The sequence below is a fragment of the Leuciscus leuciscus genome, assembly GCF_965113295.1.
Source record: "Leuciscus leuciscus genome assembly, chromosome: 3".
In the NCBI taxonomy this organism is placed as follows: Eukaryota; Metazoa; Chordata; class Actinopteri; order Cypriniformes; family Leuciscidae; genus Leuciscus; species Leuciscus leuciscus.
In genome coordinates, this window is record NC_138727.1 from 2,872,272 (window position 1) to 2,893,722 (window position 21,451).

The 21,451-nt window shown below is 39.8% G+C and overlaps 2 protein-coding genes and 1 long non-coding RNA gene across 5 annotated transcripts in view; all 3 read right to left on the reverse strand.

Annotated features, from left to right (window-relative positions):
• LOC309494449 (uncharacterized protein) overlaps window positions 1-7,582 on the reverse strand; it is a 114,200-nt gene extending 106,618 nt beyond the window's left edge. Inside the window, exons 1-3 of the mRNA XM_082163815.1 lie at window positions 7,378-7,582; window positions 5,940-6,236; window positions 5,585-5,827 (exon numbers count right to left, since the gene is read on the reverse strand). Of these exons, the coding sequence (XP_082019941.1) occupies window positions 5,585-5,827; window positions 5,940-6,236; window positions 7,378-7,435 (598 nt within the window). The 5' untranslated portion in view covers window positions 7,436-7,582. The remainder of the gene's footprint in view (window positions 1-5,584; window positions 5,828-5,939; window positions 6,237-7,377) is intronic.
• On the reverse strand, window positions 2,496-4,185 carry LOC309494581. The gene is made up of 2 exons (XR_014204382.1): window positions 4,153-4,185; window positions 2,496-4,121 (listed from the first exon to the last, which is right to left on the reverse strand). It is a non-coding gene; the product is annotated as an uncharacterized lncRNA (long non-coding RNA).
• A 2,465-nt stretch (window positions 7,583-10,047) lies between the features above and the next one.
• LOC309494502 (CD48 antigen-like) overlaps window positions 10,048-21,451 on the reverse strand; it is a 53,327-nt gene continuing 41,923 nt past the window's right edge. For 2 of the 3 annotated variants that reach the window (XM_082163914.1, XM_082163913.1), the window contains exons 2-6: window positions 19,224-19,520; window positions 13,822-14,082; window positions 13,330-13,587; window positions 13,078-13,166; window positions 10,048-12,790 (exon numbers count right to left, since the gene is read on the reverse strand). In XM_082163914.1, the coding sequence (XP_082020040.1) occupies window positions 13,087-13,166; window positions 13,330-13,587; window positions 13,822-14,082; window positions 19,224-19,520 (896 nt within the window). In that variant the 3' untranslated portion in view covers window positions 10,048-12,790; window positions 13,078-13,086. Of the gene's footprint in view, window positions 12,791-13,063; window positions 13,167-13,329; window positions 13,588-13,821; window positions 14,083-19,223; window positions 19,521-21,451 lie in introns of all 3 variants that reach the window. The other variant, XM_082163915.1, reaches the window with a different exon arrangement.

Here is a 21,451-nt window from a genome sequence, read left to right on the forward strand (position 1 = left end):
GTTTTTTATTTTTTATTTTTATATAATGCTAAATTTTTGTAGCTATTTATTTTTAACTCTGTTTGGTGCCTAAGATACTCTCATCTTGTTCTTCCTTGAAAATCTGCATATGTAACAATAGATATATTCAGAACATATGTTATTCATAAATGGTTAGAATGTTTGTTTTGGGTTTTGAGCAAATGATAAGCATAGATGAAAGAAACCAACACACATTTCAAATGTTTTAAAAGATGAAATTTAATATCAGTCTTACAGTGAAAAGGAATTATAATTAGAAAAAGGATGATAACAAATCACAGTGACTGAAGGAATGCAACAACAAATCCATGCTTGAAGTTAATGAAGAAACAAAACAAAAATTCAGTCCTGAGACACACAGTTGAATAATCAGAATTAGGTTAGTAAGTTACATTTTGCATTACTGAATTATTGCATAATATAAAGAAAAAACATAAGCATATTCATATAGTTACTTTTATATTTTGTTAATAGACTCTCTGTTGTCTAGCCTTTAAACAGATCTCTCTCTCAGAGCGGATCACTGGTCTCTTTACTTGCACTGTTATCGGGTGTACAGGTGTAGAAGTTTTCTGGATTTCCTTCGTTTTTGTCTGTGATGGACTCTCCTTTCAGGTGGAATGCTGAACACTTCCCAATGACTTTATCACTGTTCTCGCATCTTAAATACACAACATTAGGGTTAGCAGCGCTCTTCTCAGGTTTGGGGACCGGTTCTGTGAAAGAAACAGTGAAAAAGTAAGAACATTCAGTCAAAACAAAATGAAATCAAACACAACTACACTAGCCTTGCACAAAGTGTTGTGACAGTACCATAGTACAATGATGGTAGCAGATACTGTGGTTATTTAAGTGCAAACCATAAGTACTATTGCGGCGTATAAACTTAAAACTCAATCCAAATGCTGCAGCATGCTAAGACATGGGGGTTTATACTGAAGACGCGTCACGCTGAACCATTGCACATGATGGAATGTCTTTATTGCTCCATTTCACAAGCTTAGAAAGAACAAACACTTACTTTAATCGATGCATTTCATAAGCCGTGCAAAGATACCTCAGACAGTGCAGTAATAGAAGATGATGACGATGGTGACGGTCAACAGAAAGTTTCTCCACATGCTCACCCTGCAGCCATGATCCAAACACCCCGCCGTGCCACACAGGTGAGCACACACACACACATACAGACACCACACCCCCGGTAACACCCACAGTAACCAATCACGTCACTATGCGCGTGCACATACACAACAGTATAGAAAAAGGAGGAAATATCATAGAAGTCAAACCCAATGTATGGCTCCTACAAGTACTAGAACACTACACTGGTTTTTGGACATGTACCATGTTCATGGAAGTTCCATGTAAATACCATGGTATTAATCAAAGCACCATGCATTATTGTACAATTGCATTGTTTTTTTAGTATGTGAGGCTAAGTAAAACCAAGCATAATAATATGATGCATTTATATTATTTATATTATTGAATATAAACAATCAACGCACTCACCCCCAACAGACAAGATGAATCTGTGTTCCTGCTCTTTACCGTTGATATCAATGGTATAAACTCCACTATGTTCGACTGTTAGATTAGTAATCGTGATTTGTCCCGTCTCTGTATCAAGAGTTGTGATGCCTTTGAATCTCGGATTTGGGATGCGAGCACCGTGATCATCCCACTCAATCACCTTGACAATAGTATCACTACTGCTTCTGTGTTTCCATATAATGCTGGTGACAGGACGAAAAGAAACTTCATCACCCACTGCTTTCTTCACCTCGTTACCTAAAGAATAAAATATGAGAGAGTATGTTAGTCAACATTCAACATGTCTGGGCTAGCTGGGTAATTTCCAGGCAGCATCACTTCCAACAACCTAAAAGTACCATGGAATTTCGACATAGTACAACATTATTTTCATTATAACAAAAACCTTGGAGTATCATAGGCCTATATGTGACATGAATACTGTAATCATTACATATATAGTGTTGGTATTACCATAGCTATATTGATAGCTATTATACCTACTCTGATTGGCTTGATAGTCTTTCATAGGCACACATGATAGGAAGTGTGTTCGGTGTGGGGCAGAGTATCCAACTTTTTCCTGACGAGCGTACTGTGTTTTGAACTATGTGCAACACTTCCCGTTCCATTCAAAAAAACTGAAACGAATAATTTCTAATTATAAGCTTGCACTACAAATAATCATTATCCGTGAGTCTGACTGAATGAGCTGTACATCAGGAAAGTAATGCTTGGTATTTTAATGTGACATGGTATCACGAGAATATCTAACCAGCAAACAAAACATTTTCACAACTTTTCACAACATTGTATTTTGGTTGCGATTAGGTAATTTTGCAATACCATGTAAAAAAAAAAAAAAAAGTTTTAGAAACCACACCTAAAATTAAAAAAAATATATATTGTTAGATTATTTTATCTCTATTTTTTTCCCCCCTGTGCCTCATTCTCAGTCTTTTTCCTTTTTTTTTTTACTCACTGAAAAGAGTTTGCATGCCTGGAAAGAGAGTCATGAACATCTGTTCACAAAACATCCTCAACTTTTACTTCTGTACTTGGCTTTTATACAGTGTCCTGGGATGGTGTAGCAACCAACCAATAAGAATATACATTACATCATATAAAATGCAAGACAAAGAGAAAAACAAGTCCATTTGGAAGAAGTGCATATTCATGGCAGTAGGCTACATGATCTGGCCAAATCCAGGTCTTCTATCTGGGTCGGTTTCCAAGACACACACATGGAGAATACTTTAAAACAGATGTGTGTAGAGAAGCAAATATTTCTCTCCCTACCAACCCTTGCAGCTTTAAAGACCGGAGAAAGAGAAAACAGACAGAAACAGAGACAGAAAAGTCAGTATGAGAGTTGTATCTTACAAATAAAAAACATTTTAGAAACATCAAAATATCAACCTGGTATGTTTTCTATAAATGGTCAATAAAACCAGACCAAACTGCAACTTTTGTGAGACATTTTATTTAGATGTTGAAATAACAATCTGCACACTTATTATTCTAAAAAAAACATTTGAGACTGATGGTTGAAGCAGACTCTACAGGTCGCTATGTCATAGTAGTTGTTAACTTTCCCAACTACTTGAATGTGCACCAAACTATGACGATAGTCTTTTCTTCACAAACAGTTCCACCATTTGCTGAGGTCATCCACTCACTCGTGGGACTCCATCATGAGCAACACCAGACGCTGGTGGACACGCGGGAGGATCAGGAACGCCGTTTTCAAGTCCTTGTCCACGCTCAACAGAACTGCGAGCTGCGGGGACTCCATCTACCCATGCCCTGCCCACTCACACGCCTCTAACGAAGATGGGTCCTAAGGATGACCCTGAGGCGTTCATTGATCTCTAAGCCTCATTAGGTTCACAAGGTTAATTTAAGCCTATGTGGTTGCCCTGCACGCTTAATGAACAAACTACAGCTGGTCCAAAACGCAGCAGCTCGAGTTCTTACCAGAACCAGGAAGTATGACCATATTAGCCGGGTTCTGTTGATAATATTTAGTTGATAAATATCAAGATCATTTTCCTATTTAGCACCAAAACTTTGGAACAGTCTTCCTAACATTGTCCGGGAAGCAGACACACTCTGTCAGTTTAAATCCAGACTAAAAACACATCTCTTTGACCTAGCATACACATAACACATTATAGACTTCTATAATTCAATGTTAGGCTGCATAGATTAGATCAGCCGGAACCGGGAACACTTCCCATAAATCCTGATGTACTTGTTACATCATAAGAAGGATGGCGTCTATGCTAATATTAGTCTTTCTGTTTATCCTGAGGTTTACCACAGTCTGCCGGATCCAGGCCGTATCCAGACCTGATGAAGGACCTGCGCCTGGACACACTCACACACACAGAGACACACACACACACACACACTCCAGACCTGATGAAGGACCTGCGCCTGGACACACTCACACACACACACACACACACACACACACACACACACACACACACACACACACTCCAGACCTGATGAAGGACCTGCGCCTGGACACGACGACAATGCAGTCCTGAAGTGTTCATCTAGCTCTATACTATACCCTGAAGTGTCCACTAGTCTCTCCCCTGTGAAGGCCTCCTTCCCTTCCCTTTACCTCTGTACAGATTAAACATTGTCAAAATAATTCCAGTTCACATGGATACGCGGAAGCGATATAAATAATAAATAAAACAATTCTGTATTATACATTTTTAAGACCAGACAAGTAATTTGTTGAGGTCAATTTGTAAAGAAAGACGACACGCCTGTGCACATATACTGTATATTCAAACGCGCAAACCTATAGACTATTCACATGTAATACGCATGTGCACGCCGTCAGCGTTTTCACAGATTCGTGTTTTTGAAGTTTACGCCGAGATAACTTTTTTCAAAATTTTGCAACGCTTGCACCTTGCAACCTATTTCTAACTTTGCGTACTCGAGCCACCAGGCACTGTTGTTGTGTGAATGAGTAGCCGGAGCGCATTAAGGGTTTTCTGTTAGAGCGGTGTCGTGTTAGCGGCCCCTAAGTTAATAACTAATGATCTTTGCAACAGAAGTGAATCAATCAAAACTAACTTTAGCTGGACAATAAATGTATTCTAGAGCTGCTGTAAAGCCTAAACAATCTCTGTTACTTTAATTTCCTATTATCACTGTAAAGCTGCTTTGAATCAATCTATATTGATAAAAGGACTATATAAATTAAGGTGACTTGACTTGACCTAGGTCTACGGATGCAGCCCATATTCGATGCATCCTCGATATCAAGAACACATCCGGCCACTTTCATGTGTCCTCTGTTCTTGCGTTCTTGAGTATTAGAATTGAACTTCGACGGTTGATGATGACTTTTAAGAGTGTAATGCTATAATTATAATACATACACTCTCAGAAAAAAAGGTACAAAAGCTGTCACTGGGGCGGTACACTTTCAAAAGGCCTTGCCTAAAGAGTGCATAATAGTACCTTCATAGTTACATATTGGTACCAAAAGTGTACATTTCAGTACATAAAGAAGTCTGTAAAGAAAATAATTAATTGTTTCAATTTTAAGTGTTTGTAGTGCCGTAATTTTAAGTTATATTCGGCTTTAAATTTGAAACTGTATTAAGTGACAACTTGGATTTTTGAGTTATCTCAACAAGTTCAATCTAGGGAAGTTATTTCAATGATACATTGTAAGTTATGATAACTAATTGCAATCATTTTTTACAATGAATAGATAAGTGTGTCTAAACTTTTGACTTATCTTCAGTAAGTTCACAGTTTAACACTATTTTCACAGTCAATGTGAAAATTGTTGTTGTTTTACTGTCATAGATTCACGATTGTGTGTCAGCAGCAAAAACAGGAATCTTATGTTTTATATCCATATTTAAGGTCAGGTCTGTTCAAACCCATTAAGTTCTAGATTTACAGTAGATATGTTTCCTTACAGAAAACACAAGAGCATTTTTAACAATTTCAAGAATAAAAAGCATGTGAAATAAAAAGAACTTACATGACACTGTAACACTCTCACTTTTGTGTTTGCTGACAGGATTGTGTGCCTCACATGAGTACGGTTTATTCTCCTGGACTTCAGTAGATGACAAGAACACCTGAGGTTTATTTTCATTCTGGATCATTTTGTCTTCTTTATACCAGGATAGAGTCAGATCTTCTCTTTTTCCAATGTCGCAGGTGAGAGTCGCATTCCCATCTTTTGTGCATATGAACTTCACAGCAGGTTTAGGGGCCTTTTCTGTAACAGAAACATGGTGGTTATTTCCTAATACTGTAACAACTATAGAAATATACAGTCTGATTTTGTTATTATTATTGTGTTGGAAGGGTAGAAATATTTGTCATCTTACCATATACTTTAATTTCCACTTCTCCTCTACCAATCTCTTTACCATCAGCAGTAAATGCGTGGAATGTATATTTGCCCGTGTCCTTCAGACTAACACTTGAAAATCTCAATGATCCATCTTCTTCCATAGATACACCTTCAGATTCTCCTCTGATAATCCCACCTCTCCTGCGAAGAATGAGGCCGCGTGTGTCATGGAACCATTTAATCTCAGGAGGTTTCTCATTGTTTCTTGTTGTCAGCTTAATGATGCAGGACGTTCCCACTAGTAGATCTTTCCCACATGTCTCCGTTGAGACTATAATGAATAAAATTAGATTAGAATTTAATAAAACTCAACAGGGTTCAACTGCTCATGTTTGGTTCACTATGAGAAAAAAGCGTAAAAACAGAGAATGAATAATTCTCAGGGTGAGTTTCTTTTTAAAAGTCAACTTCGGTTCAGACACTAACTTTAGACAACACAGTTCAATATTATATTCCCGCCATAAAAAAGTTAATTTAACACACACTGACTCCTAACAACAACAGGATCTTTCATCACACTGTACGGGGTAAGTTGTCACAAACGGGGATTTGCGTAAGTGCCTAATAAATCAGAACTTAAACAGTAAAATTATATAAAAACAGCAGAAAGGCAGTTAAAATCTGCCTTTGTTATATAATGACAAAAAATTATATGTTACTGAAACTTCACAAATTATTATAATTTCAGACTGTTTTGAACTAGATGTTTGAAACCAACAAATCAGTGCTTGATAAAACAAGACTCAAAATAGTTCCTGAAATACAGACAAAACATTTCAGTCAAACGCTCTAAAAAGAACCATTTCTTTCTTATTTCGAAGAACATTTGAATAATCTAAAGAACCTTTTTCCACTTCAAAGAACTTTTTGTGAAATGAAAAGATTCCATCGATGTTTAAATGTTCTTCAGAAACAAATGCCAATAAAGAACCTTTATTGTAACACTATAATTTGACTACATATCTAAATGTTCGACTTTCTGTGAGTGTCTTCTATTAAAGACTGACACGAACAAACACTTATTGCAGCAGTTTGCATGTAAACGTCATAGATTTGCATTCAAAGTGTCCAAAAATTACAGTATAAGTGCATTTGTTCAAGTGGTCACTATAAAAGTGCATGTGTTGCTTTAAGGACAATTTTTTTCCTTTTCTTGATCTGACACTTAAAAATGGCCTTAACTATATTTTTTTCTGACAATTTAGATGTTATAATATGTTTTATAATATTGAGTTGGTATAAAATAAAGCAGTATGCATGAAAACAAATGTTAATATGGATTACTATTCTTAATATACATTGATCGCAACTTTTGATCTCAACTATAAAATATATTTACAAAATATATAAGAAAAACTGTTTCTACACTTCAGTCTATTAACATATCTATACAAAATGAAGTCAGAACCTACCAGAGAGTGCAGCGAAGCCACAGAGGAATAAAAACAAGAGATAGTATTGGCAGCTCATTGCTCTTCTGAACACAGCAAATGTTCCAGAACCTTTTTCACAATCAACTGGAGGAAACAGAAAGAATTTCCTGCTTTGCGATCAGAGAGTTGGCGGTTATAAAAGTATTTAGGAAATCCAATAGTATCAGCAGAATCGCAGTTTCAGAACCAGAAGTGATGGGCGGGGCTTCATTTTCTTCTGTTAAATATAGGCTAAGCTGTTTTCACATGGATTTTGATCGGATGTCTACAATATTTAACAACAAAACTTTTAAATAAAGTCACTTTTCTGTTCATAAATGCATTAGATATCATGATGTAGGCTACAATGAGGATTTTATTTTTTAAATTACCAGGTTAATGGATAATACTAAGTGTTCATCTGCTAAAAATATTGAATCTGTTCACATCTTTGCAATTTTCAAAAGATATGTTTTAAACCTATTATTTTAGATTTTTTTATTTAAAAAAAATCCTATTTGTGTTCATACAGAGTCAGATTTCACTTGTTCTGGCGTTGTATTAAATGGTTATTTTTATTTGACATTAAATATGTCACTTAAGTATTATTTGTGTCATGAACATGAAAGAAATAATACGATCAAACATACAGTCAAATGGGAAACACTTTACAACATGTTACACATTTATTAATATTATTTGAAATAATAACGGTGTATAGTTGTAGCCTATATCCTTGATGTATAAACTACTGCGTTTGTTTCCATTCATTGACATTAAGCATGATCAATAGGCTATGTTTTAAAAATTTTCTCAACATCATTATATCGTATAATGGAAGAGTGATTTTATTTAGAAGTATTGTTGTTAAATATTGTAGACATGGATCCGATCAAAATCCATATGAAAACAGCTTATATTTAACAAAAAGAAAATGAAGTGTATAGCGCAACTATGACTGTTTAAGCCCCGCCCCTCACTTCCGGTTCTGTGGTTGAAGCGGTTCTGAATCTGCGGTTCTGTCTCGAGGAAACAGAAAGAATTTCCTGTTTGCGATCAGAGAGTTGGTGGTTTACTGACAGAATCATAAACTGAAGATGTGGGTTAAAGGGATAGTTCACCCAAAAATGAAAATGTTGTCATCATTTACTCAGTAAACTTACTTACACACCTGTATCTCTTCTGTTGAACACAAAAGAAGATATTTTTTGAAGAATTAATATTTTTTGAAGAATGTTGGTATCAGACAGTTGATGGACTCCATTGACTTCCACAGTAGGAAAGAAAATACTATGGAAGGAGTGGACTGGTCATCTGGAAGACTGACATGCTTTTTGGGCCGATTATACATCTCATAATTTATTTATTTTTGTCTGACAGCCCATAAAAAAATCAGTGACCCAATATTTTTGTTTTGCTTAAAGGATAATTCTGGTATTTAACACTTTGAGTCTATTTTGTAGCTTGTTTTGGATGAACAAGAGTGGTGGACAAAGAAATTTTGACAATGGTTCCTGTCTCGACTTTTTGACTATTTTAGAATTGCCCATGACCGCTTTAGAATGGGAGTCTATGGCCATGCACAAACATGCCCTTAAAACAACCCTTAACGTTTGTTTTCAAAACTGTTCAACTCACCGAGTGGTTAGTGGTGTTCGTTGATGATTAAAAACAAATATATCGGCGCAATGTATGATTTCAATCCGTTTATTTTTCTATAGTGGAACTATTTTTTCAGATACCTCACAACTGCGTATAAACTTCCGCTCTTCCGTTGCTCTGCTCACGCTAGCCTTCTGAGAGACAGAGAACCGAGCGAAAAGACCTAAAAGACTACAACCAAATGTAAACAGCCCCCTGTCCGTCTCCGGTAGCGCAGTAATATCAACGAGCAATGAGTCCTCCAACGGAAATCAATGGGATTTTACAAAATGCCAAATAAAACACGACAGAAACTTTATTTCGCTACGCTACTTGTTTTGGAACATCAACGAACACCACTAACCACTCGGTGAGTTGAACAGTTTTGAAAACGAACATTAAGGGTTGTTTTAAGGGCATGTTTGTGCATGGCCATAGACTCCCATTCTAAAGCGGTCATGGGCAATTCTAAAATAGTCAAAAAGTCGAGACAGGAACCATTGTCAAAATTTCTTTGTCCACCACTCTTGTTCATCCAAAACAAGCTACAAAATAGACTCAAAGTGTTAAATACCGGAATTGTCCTTTAATTGATGGATCTGGGGCCTTTGTGCCGGTATAATGAATTTGTCAAAAAAAAAAAAAAAAAAAAAAAAAATTTCCACAGACAGGCCCATGAAACCAGTTATTAATTTTAGAGTAAATATTTGGAGTGTGCTCCCCAAAACAGTAGCTGTTTTATAATATCTGACTTACGATATGACGTAGGATATAGCCTGACACCAATATTTTTATATATTGTAAATATGTAATTAAATTATACAAACAAAACTGTGATGGATACAATTTGTAATTGATCCAACTTAATAAAAATAAAATGGCACTACTGGCACAAATCTCCTTCTGAATTAAAATTTTTGTTTTCAAATAGAAGTCTTGACAAAATACATTCACATTTAACATTTGACAGAGGATTTTGGGGATATTTAATTAAATTTTATCAATCAATAAATTCCTCTTGAAACAAACTTTGTTGTATTATTTTAATTTAATACTGTGAAGCTGCTTTGATACAATCTGTATTGTGAAAAGCGCTATACAAATAAACTTGACTTGACTTGACTTGACTTGATTGAATTCAAAGTGATTTACACTGCATTCTGTGTTTACATTGCCCTGCATCAAACTCTTCACATTGGCACTAGTGCAAAACAATCCCTCTGCCTTGGTAGCTACAGTAAATAAAATCACAATGGCTGGATCCTTTCGATCAACTCCTCTTCAGGTTCCTCATCAACCTCGAAGTCAGCCACTTCTCTTCTTTCCTGGGCTACAGGAGGACGTGGATGGGCCGGTCTGGGTGGCACACCTGGAGGCAGCTTTGTAGATATTGAATCATGAAATCTCCAGACTGCAGGAGACTGCACCAAGAGAAGTTGGGACAGGATCCGCAACTCCTTCATGTGCCTCTGGGTTATGGGAAGCTGCCGCTCCAACTCTCCAAGTTTTTTGAAGGAAACGAAGTCACCATTGTGGATCATTCCAACAGAGCCCAGGAAGGCCAGCACCGTCATTAGTCGGTCTTTTGGCAAACACTTTGGTAGCCTCTCCAGAGACATCTCCATCCATGGAATCCCATGCTCCCGATACTTTACTAAGTTCCTTGAGTAGGAAAGATCCAACTCTTCAATCTTGGCGCACACGTCTCCAAGGTAAGGACGGTAGAGTTCGATGAAGTCCTTGAAGTTCCAGCGCGCCTTCTTGTTCCGGTTCTCATCCCAATGATTTTTGATGAAGAACTTCAGCTTCGACAACCGGAACTCTAAACAACGGACTGGATCTAAGCTAAAGGACGTCACCATTTCCACGGCCCTGCCAAACGTGTGTGGATAGCCCAACCCTTTACTTTCACAGACCTCCCTTGACAACTCACCAACCGTCTGGCAGTCGGTCAAATGCCTGATTGGACGGTCAGGCCCTTTCCAAGAGTCCATCGGAATCCGGTCATTCCTCTCATATAGGTCTGAGAGAAGGATCCTCACCAACTCTTCACCCACCACTTGTAGGCCGGCCAGAAGGCAATCTGACAGCGGAAAGAGGCGCAGAACTCTTAGCCTCTGGAGTTCCTCCTTAATCCATGTCTCCAGGGGAGGAGGACCTTCACCTGACACAATCACACCTGCAAAACTCTCTGTTTACGTTGGTGACAGTAAGTAATAAATAAATTAAATATCTGCATATTTAACAGTACTAGGGGTGTCCCCGACTATGGATTTTCATAGTCGAATCAGAATCGTAAAGTCTTGCCTATAGTCGACTAATAGTCGAATCATGTGTATGGGGGCGGGGCTTTAACAGTTCAAAGCCGCGATGTACAGAAAATCACACAAAGATATAGAAGATACAAAGAACAGAATATACCTTTCTTATAAATAAAAATACAAAATGAAATAAATCAGAATCAAGTCACAAGATGAGGAGCAAATGTGTGCAAAATGCCTAAAGTGCAGGGGAACATATATTCAAAACACAAGCCACAAATAGTTAGATTAGATAACCCTGACAGATCAATAAATAAAATTTAAATAAAGAAATTATGAAAATAACGATAGTAGCCAGAATTTTCTACTTTGTCTTTTTAACTGCAGAAACAACAATAAATGCTAAACTGGAGTCGCAGTCTTTAGCTAAACATGTTCACAGCATCCAAAAATCTAATTAGAATCGGCTGAAAAGTTTTGAAACCACTTGTACCCGATACCTTATCGAGAGAACAAATCCAGTCGTTCACTCTGTCTGTGTCCGTTGGAGTCTTTTCAAATAAAATACATTCTAAAACACGTAACGTGAAAAACGTTTAACGACTTAAATCTCCTAAAATAGTTCAATTAAAATATGAAAACGCTTTACTATAGGAGGAACGCGCTGCGGTCATATTCTGGGTTCATCTGCTTATCTGCACATAGTATGGTTTCTTAATAAAGTGTGTACTGTGAACATTAAGCCACGTTGAAGTGCCTTTTAAGCGTTTTAAAAGCTTTTTTCACGTTAAGCATTTTAGAATGTCCTGTGGAAAACCAACTTGTTAATGTTGGCCGGCAGAAGTGCGATCATGGTTTTCCTGATGCTAAATCCAGCCTTGGAGAATATCCTTTCTGAGGGTGTAGCCTACATCCACACTTTAGATTTTCTTATCCCAGACATTGTTAAAGATTTAAATCCTTGCCGCCAAGACGCTCCTCTGTCGGTCACGGATTGAAAGTGAAACTTAAATCTGTCACGGGGTGTTTGGATTTATTCACGCACGTAAAATGTATTTTATTAAAAGCTTCTTTCTTTGCTCATTTTTATATACAGCATTATCATATTAGGCTGAATGTTAACGTATTGACGTATTGACCGGTAGTTCTATGTGAAATCAGACATTGAGCGCCCTCATACAGCCAAAGTGGCATGATCCTCGTTTCATAACACCTCTGCGAAGATTCGACCGTGAGATCGGTAGTCGAATCAGGCTCCTCCTATCGAAGCATCGAATCTTCGACTATTCGGGGTCACCCCCTAAACAGTACATTCATATATTCATAACCTGAGGATGAAGTTCCAACACCCAGCAGACAGAAAGGTCAAAGAGCAACAGTGAAAGCTGAGAAACAGTCACAGTTCTGAAGACAGACGGTTCAGAGCTGCAGTCGATGCAGTGAAGCTGGGATTCAGAGAGTCCATGATGAGCAGAAGTGTGTGGCATCACACACACTCACAGATGCTGTTTCTGAGGGAAAACAGGTGTTTTATTTACATTATAAAACATATAGCAATGATTTTCCTCAAAAAAAATTATATAAGCTTAATCTTGCGTCTCCCGCATCAAAGGAGGCGTCTTAAAGGTACAGTATATAACAAATCAGGTGGCCGTTACAATTTGCAGTCAACATGAATATTTATTAATAAATTTATTACATTGCATATCAATTTTTTTTGAGCACATGATAAGCACAGATGAAAGAATGGAAACATATTTGACTATTTTTAAAAGATTAAACACAACAGTTGTCTTACCGTGAAAAGCTATGATAGGAAAAGGATTATAATAATCATCATAGTGATTGAAGGAATGACAGCTGCAACGACACATCCTTTGTTTGATGCTAATGTGGGAGAAAAAATATGTTATAAATCCAATTCCAGGAAAGCATATTTAAAGTTTATTAAATTATACCTTGCATTACTGATTTATGACATACTAAGAAAAACATGCAAGTTCATTGTTACTTTCAGATTTATGTGGTTAATATCCCTCCAGCGTCTCACCTTTCAACAGATCTCTCTCATAGACCCGTTCACTGGTCTCCTCACTCACTTCGTTCTTGAGTGTACAGGTGTAGAAGATTTCTGGATTTCCAATTTTTTTAACTCTAATGGACTCTCCTTTCGGGGTGATTGTCGAACCCTTCAGTGTTTCTCCAGCAGAATTCTTCCAGATGATTGTTTCATTATACTCGCATCTCAAATACCAAACACCAGGGTTATCACTCGGCTCAATTTTAATCACCGGTTTGGGGACCGGCTCTGTGATTGTGAAAGAAACAATGGTGTTGACTGATGAATTTGCACATGTTTTTTTTGTCTTAAAGCATATTTAAAACCCCACATAGACATATAAATAACACTGATTTTAGCCACAGGGATTATAAGGTTATTAAATTGCATCTTGTATTATTAAATTATTGCATAATCTAAATAAAAGCATAAGTATATTCTTCTTGCATACAGGTTGTGATTAGTGTCCATCCAGCATCTCACCTTTAAACAGATCTCTCTCATAGACCCGTTCACTGGTCTCCTCACTCACTGTGTTCTGGAGTGTACAGGTGTAGAAGATTTCTGGATTTCCTCCTTTTGTGACATTAATGGACTCTCCTTTCGGTTGGTGAGCTGAACCCGTCAGTGTTTCTCCAGTAGAATTCCTCCAGATGATTGTTTCACTGTACTCACATATTAAATACACAACACCAGGGTTATCAGTCATCTTCTTTATTTCAATCACAGGTTTGGGGACCCGTTCTGTGAAAGAAAACAAATATGAACATTCAGTCTATAAAGAAACACAATGAAATCAAACACAACTACACTAGCATTGTAAAAAGTATACTGTGACAGTACCATTGTCACGGTTCATAAATTCATTGTTTCCTTCTTGTCTCGTGTAACTGTTGTTCTGTGTGTGTGTGTGTGTGTGTGAGTGGGCGTGGCACTCATTCCGGATGATCAGCGATCCAGCTGATCTCATTCAACACCCCAGCTGCAGCTCATTCAGTCACCTATAAGACCTCACCGCATTCTTCTCTCATTGTCAGATCGTTGGTTGATGTCTCCCGTGTGTGATCCCAGTTTTGTCGACGTTCCTGTTTCATGTTCCAGTTCCTGTTCTCTGTTCTTCGGATTTCGTCTTCACCTGGGTTTCACGTTTTCGGCACTTCACCACGGACCTCGCTGACCATCCAGTCCCTGTGTCACCAGCAACTCACTCACCATCGGATCTTCACCTTCATATTCTTCAATAAACTGAGTTACTTGCATTTCTGCTTCTGTCGTTTGTTCGCCATGACAGAACGATCTGACCATGAGATGGAAGCAGCAAGTAATCCTTCATCTCTCGAGATTTTTGTCAGCACCAGTATACAACGCATGGATCACCAGGAGAAGAATCTCAATGACACAGCTCGGGCAGTTCAAGCGCTGGTGACACAGGTGTCCGAGCTCACCCAGCAATTACAGATCCTGCGAAATCCCACTGCGCCACCCACACCGCCCGTTCCCCCCACACCACCGGAGAATGCTTCCCAGTCGGAGCCACGCCTTCCCGTACCTGAGGCTTATGCAGGTGAGCCAAGTTTTTGCAGAGCGTTTTTGACTCGCTGTTCGATGCATTTCTCCCTGCAGCCAAGAACCTTCGCCAGTGAATCAGCCAAGGTGGCTTTTGTTCTGACACTCCTGACTGGGAAGGCAGCACTCTGGGGAACGGCGGTGTGGGAGAATCAAGACCCATGCTGCACCTCGTTCCAGACACTCTCCGCCGAGATGAAGAGGGTCTTCGACCGCGCCAGCACCGGGAGAGAGGCGGCTCGCATCCTAGCAGAGCTTAAGCAAGGAGAGAGGTCAGTCTCTGATTATTCTATTGAGTTTCGAACCCTGGCGGTAGAGTGTCATTGGAACGAGGAGGCGCAGTGGGACATGTTCCTGCATGGGCTGGCTGACCGCATCCAAAGGGAGATCTACGCCCTGGACCTGCCCACGTCTCTTAATGGACTTATAGAACTGGCACTTCGAGTAGACGCTCGTTTATCCCGTGTGGAACGACGGAGGTTGCCTGGTCGAATGGCGGAAGGAGTAGAGCTTCCACGGTCCAGCGGCGGGGATGCGGTCAGCCCCGTCTACGATCACGAGCCCATGCAGGTTGGGCGGGCTCGGCTTACTCGGGAGGAGAAGGAAAGGCGGAGATCCCAAGGACTCTGTCTTTACTGTGGAGCAGCTGGTCACTTCGCATTCGGTTGTCCGGTAAAAGGGCAAGCCCGGCAGTAATTCTGAGGCTACTGTCGGGTGGGATCTCCGCCGAGAAGACCTCATCAACATCTACGCTCCTCCCAGTAAGACTGAGATGGTCAGCTCACGAGCACGACGGGCAAGCACTGGTGGATTCAGGGGCAGAAGGTAATTTTATGGACTACACGTTTGCACACAGATTTCAAGTCCCCCTCTTACCACTCAACCGCAAGATTGAAGTCCGCGCACTCAATGGCCAAGATCTACCCAACATTTCACTCACCACCGGACCCGTCACGCTCATCACATCAGGCAACCACACTGAAACCCTGTCATTCTACATACTGGACTCCCCTCTCGCACCCATAGTTTTAGGACATCCCTGGCTCATCAAACATAATCCCAAGATAGACTGGCAGCAGCGCACGGTGTTGGAATGGAGTACCAAGTGTCATGAGTCTTGTCTTGTCTCTGCCTGTCCGTCTGTTTCTGTCTCTGTGTTTCAGGAGGAGGCAGGGGATTTATCTAACGTGCCCACGGAGTACCTGGACCTGAAGGAAGTGTTCAGTAAGTCTCGGGCTGCTTCTCTTCCTCCGCATCGTCCCTATGACTGTGCAATAGACTTACTGCCAGGTAAATCTCCGCCTAAGGGCAAGTTATATTCGCTTTCTGTTCCAGAGAGGGGGGCCATGGAGAAATATATTTCTGATTCTCTAGCAACCGGGTTCATCCGTCCTTCCTCTTCTCCAGCGGGGGCGGGGTTCTTTTTTGTGGGGAAGAAGGACGGGTCTCTGCGACCTTGCATTGATTACCGAGGGCTGAACAGCATCACGGTAAAGAATACTTATCCTTTGCCGTTGATGTCTTCAGCCTTCGAGAGGTTGCAGGGAGCGTCTGTCTTCACTAAATTGGACTTACGTAATGCTTATCATTTGGTCCGCATCAGGAAGGGGGATGAGTGGAAGACTGCTTTTAACACCCCCAGGGGGCACTTTGAATACTTGGTCATGCCCTTCGGGCTGTCCAACTCCCCAGCAGTCTTCCAAGCACTCGTCAATGACGTGCTGCGAGATATGGTCGACCAGTTTCTATATGTCTACCTGGATGACATATTGATTTTTTCGTCTTCTCTCCAGGAACACGTGCAGCACTGCCGACGAGTGCTTCAGAGGTTGTTAGAGAATGGACTTTTTGTCAAGGCGGAGAAATGCGATTTTCATGCACAGTCTGTTTCTTTTCTAGGGTACATTGTGTCGGCTGAGGGAATTCGGATGGATCCGGAGAAGGTTAAGGCTGTGGTGGAATGGCCAACTCCAGATTCCCGTAAGGCCCTACAGCGGTTTCTGGGGTTCGCAACTTCAGCCAACTAGCCTCGCCTCTGACCGCCTTGACCTCCCCAGAACTACGTTCAGGTGGTCAGACGCAGCTAAGGCTGCGTTTGCCAAACTCAAAAGTCGCTTTGTTTCGGCTCCCATCTTGATTACCCCTGATCCATCACGTCAGTTCGTGGTGGAGGTTGATGCGTCAGAGGTGGGGGTAGGTGCAGTGATCTCTCAGCGTTCTCCCTCAGACGATAGAATGCACCCATGCGCGTTTTTGTCCCATCGTTTGTCTCCTGCCGAATGCAATTATGACATTGGTAACAGAGAATTGTTGGCGGTCAAGTTAGCATTGGAAGAATGGCGTCACTGGTTAGAAGGGTCGGGGGTACCTTTTATCGTCTGGACAGACCATAAGAATTTGGAATACATTAAGACTGCCAAAAGATTGAACTCCAGGCAGGCTTGGTGGGCACTTTTTTTCGGACGTTTTGATTTTACACTCTCGTACCGCCCGGGTTCCAAAAACATCAAACCCGATTCTTTATCGCGAATTTTTGATCGTTCCGAACGCCCGTCTACTCCCGAGTGCATTTTACCCGAGAATCTATTTGTCTCCACACTCGTATGGGAGGTCGAATCGAAGGTCAAGAGAGCCTTAGAAGGGGTAACGCCCCAGGCCGGTTGCCCACCGAACCACTTATTTGTACCGGAGGGATTACGGTCCGACGTTATTCAGTGGGGGCATTGTTCCAATGTGGCTTGTCATCCAGGAGTTAATCGAACCAAGTTTTTGGTCAAGCAACGATTCTGGTGGCCTCTCATGGCTCGTGATGTTCACAGTTTTGTTTTGGCTTGCTCAGTTTGCGCCACTGGTAAGACTTCCAATCGTTCCCCAGATGGGTTACTCCAACCGCTGCCTGTCCCTTCGAGACCCTGGTCCCATATTTCGCTAGATTTTATCACCGCCCTCCCACCCTCTCAAGGGTACACGGTAGTTTTGACCGTGGTGGACCGGTTCTCGAAGGCGGCCCATTTCATTCCCTTGCCCAAATTACCCACAGCCAAGGAGACAGCGTTGACCGTCGTTAATCACGTCTTTCGCTTACATGGCCTCCCGACAGACGTGGTTTCCGACAGGGGACCCCAATTTGTGTCCAAATTTTGGCAAGAGTTTTGTAGATTATTAGGGGCGACTGTAAGTCTGTCCTCAGGGTTTCATCCCCAGAGCAATGGGCAAACTGAGAGAGCCAACCAAGATTTGGAGAGAACGTTGCGATGTCTGGTTTCCAAGAATCCTTCCTCGTGGAGTCAGCAATTGTCTATGGTGGAGTACGCACACAATACGTTACCAGTGTCATCTACGGGCCTATCTCCGTTTGAGTGTAGTGTAGGTTACCAGCCACCAATGTTTCCTAGTCTGGAGTCCGAAGTCGCGGTTCCCTCTGCCCACGCATTTGTCCAGAGGTGTCGTCGCACCTGGACTAGAGCCCGTGAGACTCTACTCCAGGTGGGAGCGCGCACCAAGGCCAAAGCCGATCGCCACCGGTCTAGGCCTCCCGTATAAGTTGTTGGTCAAAAAGTGTGGCTGTCACGGTTCATAAATTCATTGTTTCCTTCTTGTCTCGTGTAACTGTTGTTCTGTGTGTGTGTGTGAGTGGGCGTGGCACTCATTCCGGATGATCAGCGATCCAGCTGATCTCATTCAACACCCCAGCTGCAGCTCATTCAGTCACCTATAAGACCTCCCCGCATTCTTCTCTCATTGTCAGATCGTTGGTTGATGTCTCCCGTGTGTGATCCCAGTTTTGTCGACGTTCCTGTTTCATGTTCCAGTTCCTGTTCTCTGTTCTTCGGATTTCGTCTTCACCTGGGTTTCACGTTTTCGGCACTTCACCACGGACCTCGCTGACCATCCAGTCCCTGTGTCACCAGCAACTCACTCACCATCGGATCTTCACCTTCATATTCTTCAATAAACTGAGTTACTTGCATTTCTGCTTCTGTCGTTTGTTCGCCATGACAACCATAGTACAATGATGGTATTAGAGGGTAAAATCCAATTACTAAACAAAACCATAACTTACAGAAAAAGTACTATAATACTGAAATGGTGTTTTGGACATGTGGTATTCTTGAAAGTATCTTGGAGTACCATGTAAATACCACGGTATTAATCAAAGTATCATGGTATTACAATCTGATGCCATTATTGTACAATTACATTGTTTTTTTGTTTTTGTTTTCTGTATGTGAGGCTAAGTAAAAACAACCATAATAATAATAATAATAATAAGATGCATTTATAATATTAATATTAATGAATAATCAGCATCCACTCACCCATAACAGTCAATGTGTATCTTTGTGCCTGCTCTTTACCGCTGATGTCAATGATATAAACTCCACTATGTTCGATTTTTAGGTTCTTAATCGTGATTTGTCCAGTCTTCGTATCAAGAGTCGTGATGCCGCTGAATCTCGGATTCGGGGTTTGAGTTTTTCTGTCTTCCCATTCAATCGCCTTAACAGTTCCACCACCTTTAATGTGTTTCCATGTGATGCTGGAGACAGAAGCAGGAAGAGGTTTATCTGGACCAAAGGAAACTTCTTCACCCACTGCTTTCACCACCTCTGTACCTAATAATTTAAATATGAGAGATTATGTTAGTCAACATTCAACAATAAAGACTCTGCCATCCACTACAGTCATTTAATATTTGACAATTAGGTTACAATATTATAATAAAATTTAAAACTACAGTGTTGGGTAAAATTACTTTAAAAAGAAATGCGTTACAATGTTGCGTTCACTGTTTTTATTCGTTTTGAGGAATAGTTCATTTGTTTTGTACATGTGAGATGAGAAAATGCATGCTCTCATATAGTCCATAACAACGTGTTCTCATTAGATGCGTCTCTATAGCACGCATTATGTAGGGGAGAGCGGGGCACAAAGAAACGCTTTTTGACTTTCTCAGTTTGTGTAAATCTACTTATGGTTCAGAGTATTTATTTTTTCCCACATTAATTTCCCACATGTCTAGTACAATTATATGTTTTTGTTTTATTAATACAGTATATACTTTTTTCTTGATATACCCTCCTGAGACCCGAGAGTTTGCCTGGTGTGCATTTTATAATTGTTCTTGCTATTTGGGATAAGTAGGACCTAATAAGTATAATAACTAAAATTTGTTTTTGTACAGGAAGTAGTTTTTGCAGAAAATTATGTCCTCATGTGAGGACAGTGGGTCTATGATTTACCATATGATGTCCTCATGTGAGGACATAGTACTAGCAATCAAAAAACAAACTTAAATGGTTGTAATTCAAGAATGCTTTGGAATATAGACATATGGTTGGTCTTGTTTTTCAGAAGACATTTGCCAGATTATTGTAGAAGTGAAATAAATTATGAAAGTGAAACAGAAAAAAAGTTATATAAGTTTGAGTTTATGAAAATATAGAATGTAAAAATATAATTATTTATATTTTATATAAAATATATATATTATAAAATATATTTTACTCTAAAACTGCTAGAAAATTAAAGCCAAAAATCTAAACAAGTTGTGTTCCAAATTTTAGGTTGATATCTCAAAAAATGAGCTTTCGGTAAGATTTTATTTGGGCGCAGTACCAGACTTTTTCACTAGATGGACAGCCAGCTTCCTTACTGACCATATAAGGGCGCCTCCATTTTCATATATGTTTTGAGTGATCTGAACCATGTCTTTCCATAATTTCATACAATTTATTAAGTATACATCCTATTCAGAAATAGTATGGGTGTTTTGGCAGTATTTGATTTGATTTCAACCTCTAATAAACATAAAAAGAGCACATATGTGCGTTATAGCTCGCTGCCGCATCACAAATCGAGAATCCATAATATTTTTCTTTATATTCTAAACATTTTCAGACCTTTTTTTCTCATAACATTTAATTAGTGTTATCTTTTGAACTCTTGGCATGAAAACAAACTGAGGTTTCTACCAATCTTTCATGATTTTTCATGTTTATTTCTATTTCAAAATAAAGGCCTAAACACGCCTAATGAATATGAAATATTCTTGTTGCAAATTGATAAATTACTGCTCTTCTGTAATTTATTTTAAAAAACAGCCACCAAATATGAAAACTAGAGATTGCAAGCTTTCAAATGATATATAGTTTGTCAATATTACTTTAGGTTTTTACTAAGATATTATTGTTCTAAATATATATGGGCAAACGTCCCAGGTGGGACGGTGACAGTTAAGGGGATAACGTAATATAGTCCCAATGTCCTCAAACGAGTGCTTCACATTTACTGATGTCCTAGAGTGCTACTATTACTAAAATATGTCAACTTTTAATCCCCATATGATGATAGAGACAGTATTGTACATAAATAAATTTTTTCATTCATATAATTTGAACAGATTTTTTACCTGGGTCATTTTTCTTTCGGGAACTGGTGTAGAAGTGTTAGGGTTAGGGTTAGGGTCATTTTCTTCTCACTGACATTGGTGTAATGTTGTGATATCACCACAAGATGGTGTGGGCAGTGTCCCTAAATGTGGCCA